The sequence below is a fragment of the Cololabis saira genome, chromosome 4 (assembly GCF_033807715.1).
Source record: "Cololabis saira isolate AMF1-May2022 chromosome 4, fColSai1.1, whole genome shotgun sequence".
Taxonomy (NCBI): Eukaryota; Metazoa; Chordata; class Actinopteri; order Beloniformes; family Belonidae; genus Cololabis; species Cololabis saira.
In genome coordinates, this window is record NC_084590.1 from 48,822,126 (window position 1) to 48,829,316 (window position 7,191).

At 40.6% G+C, this 7,191-nt stretch overlaps 1 protein-coding gene across 2 annotated transcripts in view; it reads right to left on the bottom strand.

Moving 5' to 3' along the window:
* Positions 1 to 1,460: 1,460 nt before the first annotated feature.
* Positions 1,461 to 7,191, bottom strand: part of LOC133442056 (segment polarity protein dishevelled homolog DVL-3-like) — a 21,283-nt gene continuing 15,552 nt past the window's right edge. Inside the window, exons 11-15 of one of the 2 annotated variants that reach the window (XM_061719954.1) lie at positions 6,734 to 6,865; positions 4,973 to 5,140; positions 2,281 to 2,442; positions 2,076 to 2,199; positions 1,461 to 2,036 (exon numbers count right to left, since the gene is read on the bottom strand). In XM_061719954.1, coding sequence (XP_061575938.1) covers positions 1,913 to 2,036; positions 2,076 to 2,199; positions 2,281 to 2,442; positions 4,973 to 5,140; positions 6,734 to 6,865 — 710 coding nt within the window. In that variant the 3' untranslated portion in view covers positions 1,461 to 1,912. Of the gene's footprint in view, positions 2,200 to 2,280; positions 2,443 to 4,972; positions 5,141 to 6,733; positions 6,866 to 7,191 lie in introns of both variants that reach the window. The other variant, XM_061719953.1, reaches the window with a different exon arrangement.

The following is a 7,191-nucleotide window of genomic DNA, read 5'->3' on the forward strand; positions in this document are numbered from 1 at the left end:
GTTGTACGTGGATTTAACACAGAATCATAAATCATCTTTACAGAAAAACTTCATCAACAGGAATTTATCATTTTTACCGTGAGATACAAATTCTACGGTAAAATATCACCCATTCCTAACTGCATTCATGCAAAAGCTAAACATTTTAATTTATGTTATTTGTGAATTTATTTCTTGGTTAAAAGGGGCAGATTAGATAAGATTCTTCTTCTTTCTGCTCCCTTTTCATTCACAATTTATGAACATTAGTATTTGTATTGAATTGTTTGTTTTATTTTTTTGAATGGAATAAAGCATAAATTGAAAATGAAATGAAATTTGCCTTGGTATCTCAAATATATAATGATTTGAAGTTTGTGGTGAATATCATTTGATGGCTGGATAATTAAGTACTGTGGCAGGCAATAACTGCAAATCTGAACAATGCACTAATTAACTATATAGACCTAGACAGCCCCAAACAAAATATCAGTTATATTCAGTTTTTGAGTTTGTAGACAGGAACCCTCTGCCTCTTGCACCGGTGAACATCCAGGGGCTGGACATTGAGACGGTGGAGGAGTATAAGTACCTGGGTGTTACCTGCTCCTTCAGCCAAAGACTGCTCCACCCGCTGCAAGAAGGAACGCTACCGCAGGTCCTTCATCCCCACAGCCATCACACTCTATAATAAGAAACTGTAGCCACCATTGTGCAATAAACCTGTCTCTTTATAAGTGCAATAACCACTAAATACCTCACGTATTTTTGGAAATATTTGTAAATATCCATCCATTTTTTTTGGTGTTTACTATTTTTTTCTCTCTTGTACATAGTCTTTTTCTACTTTTTATATTGCTCTTTTTATTATTTAACTATTAATTGGTTATTTCTATTTTAAATCTTTTGTATAAAGTGTGTGTGTGTTTGGCTGCTGCACGACTGAATTTCTCCTCTGGGAGATCAATAAAGTCTTCTATTCTATTCTATTCTAGTCATTTATGCACCAGAATCTATGCATTCAAAGACTGAAAAAGTATTTTTTTTCCATAATGTGCCCTTTGACATTTGACTTTTCTATATATCTGCATCTCAATACTTAAAAGAACAACAAAACAGCAACAATTGAACGGAAGTCTTTCCTTTGAATTATTACATTTATTTAGTTTAAGATTAAGATTCCCAGAATATTCTAATTTTTTGAGATAGGATATTTGAGTTTTCTTAAACTGTAAGCCATGATCAGCAATATTAAAATAATAAAAGGCTTGCAATATTTCAGTTGATTTGTAATGAATCCAGAATGTATGACATTTTTGTTTTTGTAAATGCATTACAGAAAATCACAATATTCAAATTTTCTGAGACAGTCCTATATATATATATATATATATATATATATATATATATATATATATATATATATATATATATATATATACACACTGTACCTCAGTAAATGTGTTCAAGTAAAAACGTCAGGGGTTTCTTAGAGTTTTATTGATTCTGCAGTGAAGGTTCAGAATAAAACGTCCATAAAGTCAGTCCCTGCACAACGGACCGAACCAGAACCAGAACCAGCGTTGACGTGGACCTCCAGGGTTCTGGTTCTCCCATTAACCTGGGACCAGGTTCAGGTCGGACGGTTCTGTTCAAGGTTCTTTTTGGGGAAGCAGAACTGTTCAGATCACGTGATGCAGGAAGGAATGGGAGGAGACACAGGTGGGCGGGACCAGGCAGGTGTGGGGGAGGGGGGGGGGGGTCAAGGTTTTTGGTCGTCATGGTGACGGTTGTCAGTTCAGTTCAGCATCCACCGGCTCTGGAGGCGGAGTCAGGGGCGGAGCTCTGGACCTGTCCGGTCTGGATCCATCCGTCCCCTCCACCCCCCTCCGTGCCCTCCGTGCCCTCCCAGACAGGAAGTGACATCACAGGGTCACATGACGTCCAGGAAGAGGTCGCTGGGGTTCCCCACGGCCAGGCGGAAGGACTTCCGGGAGACTTCCGGCTGGACCGGGGAGAAGTCGCCGCGCTGGTCGCCGTGGAGACCGGAGGACGAGGTCGGGGGTCGCTGGTCGCCGTGGAGACCGGAGGACGAGGTCGGGGGTCGCTGGTCGCCGTGGAGACCGGAGGACGAGGTCGGGGGGGAGCCTCCTGCCGGGCGTTGGGGGGGTTCGGGCGCGTCGCCCCCCTCGCTGTGGTTGGAGCGGCTGCTGCAGCTTCCTGTGAGGGATTAGGGAGTAGGAGTTACCTGACGGAGGTCTGGAGACGAGCAGGAAACAGGAAACAGGAAACACTGCTCACCTTCACTCCGCTGGCCCCCGCAGGCCGGCAGCTGCAGGGGGGGGTGCGAGCTGTAGGGGTGCGGCACCGGGTACTGGTAGGGGAAGGCCGGGGGCTCGGCCTCGGGTCCTGGTCCAGGACCGGAACCCTCGTCCTGGTCCAGCAGAGTCATGGAGGTCAGATCTGGGGAGAGAACAACAGAGCATCATCTACAAACGCCATGACCGGAGAGAACAACGTAGCATCATCTGCAAACGCCATGACCGGAGAGAACAACGTAGCATCATCTGCAAACGCCATGACCGGAGAGAACGTAGCATCATCTACAAACGCCATGACCGGAGAGAACAACGTAGCATCATCTGCAAACGCCATGACCGGAGAGAACGTAGCATCATCTACAAACGTCATGACCGGAGAGAACAATGTAGCATCATCTACAAACGTCATGACCAGAGAGAACAACGTAGCATCATCTACAAACGCCATGACCGGAGAGAACGTAGCATCATCTACAAACGCCATGACCGGAGAGAACAACGTAGCATCATCTACAAACGCCATGACCGGAGAGAACAACGTAGCATCATCTACAAACGCCATGACCGGAGAGAACGTAGCATCATCTGCAAACGCCATGACCGGAGAGAACGTAGCATCATCTACAAACGCCATGACCGGAGAGAACGTAGCATCATCTGCAAACGCCATGACCGGAGAGAACGTAGCATCATCTACAAACGTCATGACCGGAGAGAACAATGTAGCATCATCTACAAACGTCATGACCAGAGAGAACAACGTAGCATCATCTACAAACGCCATGACCGGAGAGAACGTAGCATCATCTACAAACGCCATGACCGGAGAGAACAACGTAGCATCATCTACAAACGCCATGACCGGAGAGAACAACGTAGCATCATCTGCAAACGCCATGACCGGAGAGAACAACGTAGCATCTGTCACTACCTGATTTGAGTCCCTACCCGATTTGAGTCACACATGCGCAGTCGCGTCCAACATCGTCGGCCATCTTGGAAAGCAAAATTCGGCAACACCACTTGGACAAACGATATACATAAAAATAAATGGAAAAACAGCAAACCCTCCATAGTATGTTTTAAAAACGAAGAAGAACATCTATAAAAGGTACTATCAAAAGAAAATCAGTCTATAAATGATTTATGTGAAACCATTTATGTTTTAAAATGTCAACCCCTGTGATTATTTTATTTTGTGATTATTTTATTTTTATTTTTTTTTATTTAATCTTGGACGATTATCTTGGAAAAAATTTATAGGTATACGTATTCGCTTGTGTGTTTACAACTTGTTATGTTTCAGTTGCAAACAAATGTTTCCTCAGGAATTTCGTACTTTTGATATGTTAAATAAAGTTTATTATAAAAAAAACTACTCACAATAAGTTAGGGATATCATTATTTACATGATTGCTTTTCCTATTTTGTCTGAATTTTAATGAAATAAGTAAAAGTTCCCTTTGATATTATTAATGATGAATGAAAAGAAACACCATTTTCATTAGATTAATATTACCCCAAACATGTAGACAATAAAAAAAAGAATTATATAAATAAATAATATAGTTTGTAGTTTTCCAAGTGGTGTTGCCGTATTTTGGTTTCCAAGATGGCCGACGATGTTGGACGCAACTGCGCATGTGTGATTCTAATAGGGTAGTGACAGCATCATCTACAAACGCCATGCCTGGAGAGAACAACGTAGCATCGCTGGACCGCTAGCACCGCCCCTATGGGCTGACCAATGGGGAAGCTCCGCCCACTGCGGGAGGTTTGTGTCAAAATAATTCAATAAAAAAAAAAAAGACTTCAAAACTGTTTTCACTTCAATCAAAAAAAGAAATCACTTCAATTTTTGGGGTCTCAAATATTGTTTTGCATTCAAACATTTTTTTCCTTTGATTGAAAAAGTTTTATTTATTGAATTAATTTTTTTGATTGAAAATATTTTTTTCTCTTTGAAGCAACTTCTTTTTTGATTAAATGATAAAGACACAAATGTCCATCCCATAATAATACGGCCCAAACACAAAACAACACGACTTCAATCAAAAAAGTTGTTTCAAACAAAAAAGTCACTTCTATCAAAGAAAACATTTCCAATCAAAGAAAAACAGTGTTCAAATGCATTTTTTTTTGTCTTTTTTTTTTAATTAAGAAACAAATCTACCTCCATAGAGAAAAAGGGCAAAATTTCGACTTTATTCTTGAAATTATACTTCAACATTAATCTCAACATTTTGACTTTTTTCTCGACATTTTGACTTTTTTCTCGAAGTGCACAATAAAAAAAATTCTTCCCCTCAAGTATTTTTTCTCCTGCCTGGCCCTGATACTCTTCTGTAAATTGCTTATTGGCTGTATGTGAACTGAAAAAAAAAAAACAAATAATAAGATTTGGAAAAAAAAGGGATAAAACAACCAATGTGAGTTCCAGCTGCTAATAAAATAAAATAAAAAACATTTTGGTGGTAAGTGAGTGTCGCCCCCTGGTGGCCGGCAGCTGGGCCTCATGTCTTGAATAGATACATATAAAATGTATTTAATTATTATAAAATAAATAAATAATGTAGATAATATATGGGTATGTATATATATATATATATATATATATATATATATATATATATATAGATAGATATATAATATAAATAATAATAACAACTCACCTGCGCAGACGTCCCCGAACACGTAGTAGCACTGCTCCGAGAACGTCACCTTGCTGACCGTGTGGCGGATGAATCCGGCCTTCAGCAGGCTGCCGGCGTAGCGGCGCGCCTCGCGGCGGTCCGGGATTCCCTCCACGGAGCGGTGCAGCCAGTCCACCACGTCGGAGCCTGGGGGGAAAAACACAAAACAAAATTAAAGCTGCAAGCAGCGATGAACGGGCCTCCACCCTGGTGCACGTTCAGGCTGCAGTGGAAGCTTGTATGACTTGATGTAGATTCTTCAGGCCTGGACATTTAGCGGATGACACCACCCATGACTCTATATATCAAACCATTCACACAGTTATGGCAGAAAGTAGGAACTATCAGATATATTGACGAATCAGAAGAAGGGGGGGGCTAATTTGCACCAATGATGGTCAAGGACTCAATACCGATCCCGATGACACCACCCACGAGTCTTTATGTCAAACCATTCAAAAGTTATAGCAGAATCACATATCAGCTACTAGTATCACTTCCTGTTAAGCGTTGAAGTTTGACGCGGCGCCACGGCCACGCCATTTCACGAAAACTCACGATTTTGATAACTTTTCATCGTTAACGTCTTTTGTGTCTCCTGCGTGAGTTTTATGTGGAACAGACGATTCTGCTAGGAGGAGTTCGTTAAAGTACGACACGTGAAAAGGGCATAAAATTGCGCCAAAATTACACTTACACTATTAATTCAAAAGGGCCAACTTCCTGTTGGGTTTCGGCCATGGCGCCAAGAGACTTTTCTTTAAGTTGCGACATGATACAGGTGTGTAGCGATTTTCGTGCATGTACGTCAAACCGTATTGTGGGGCTTGAGGCACAAAGTTTTCAAGGGGGCGCTGTTGAGCCGTTAGGCCACGCCCATTAATGTAAACCATTAAATATCACATTTATCACCAGGCCTGGATTGGTGCAAAATTTGGTGACTTTTGGGGCAACTTTAGGGGGGGAAAAAGGCCCTCCTTTAATCGGAAAAATAAAAATAAAAAAGGACTCAGTGCTCGGGCCCTAATAAAAAACAATAATTCACAAAACCATATAAGCACAATCCATAGGCCTCTACAGTACTGATAACTCATAACTCAGAGTTATACCATACTTCAGAATACAATCAAATAGCTTAGAAAAATATTTGAATAACGGTGAATGAAAAACACAGATATATTAAAAACCTATAAAACATTTTTCAGCTTTCTTTTGAATGCAGATGTTAATGTTGAGCATGTTTCACTTAGATGTTTTTAACTGTTCCTTTTTCTTGAGGAGGATGAATGATAAGAATTAAACTCAACCCCCCCTCTCCCCTTCACATTAAAAAATAAATAAATAAATAAATAAAAAAAGAATATTATATATTAATAAAATAAATATATATGATATATTAAAAATATATATGATATATTTAATATATCAAAAATGCATATACCTTAGGTTTTTACCAACATGGTATTAACCATTAATATATATGCAGAGAAAGTAAAAAAAAAAAAAGAATCAAACTCAAAATAATGATGAAAATGTCTGGGTAAAGATAACGAAGAGACTTTATACGTCAGGATTCCCGTTTGATGCTTATTCACATCGTATTCGTAGATTGTTAGTATTTGTAGTTTTTTAAACAGAGGTGTGGATGGTGTTAAACATGGAGAGTTAGTAACAATTCTACCTGTCTGTGAATAGGTTTTAAACAGAAGGATAAGTGCTAGCGGTAATTATGTCCTGTACCGATGAAGGCGTTGGGGATCGTGACCTTCAGCCACATCCGGTCCCGAACCTCCACTCCTCCCTCGGGATTCGCCATCGCCGTGACGACGGCCGTCATGTCGCTGTGGACGCTGAGCTGGGAGTCCTGGACGCCTGAGGAGTTAGCAGAGTTAGCAGTTAGCAGAGGTTAGCAGCAGGTTAGCAGAGCTGGGAGTCCTGTACGCCTGTAGAGTTAGCAGAGAGTTAGTGGGTCATACCGGGGGGGGGTAAAGTAAGATAACATTTATACCTTTTAGTTTTGCACAAAGGCATTTTAAACCTGCAGCCAGAAGGAATTAACCATATAGTGGATGAGATGATCACCTGAGATGGACCAGCTAGTCTCTGTAGCTCTTTTAAAAGTCCTTTAAACTATTTTAAAACTCTTTTAAAACTCTCTTAAACTCCTAAAAGAACGAACGAACGAACGAACGCACGCT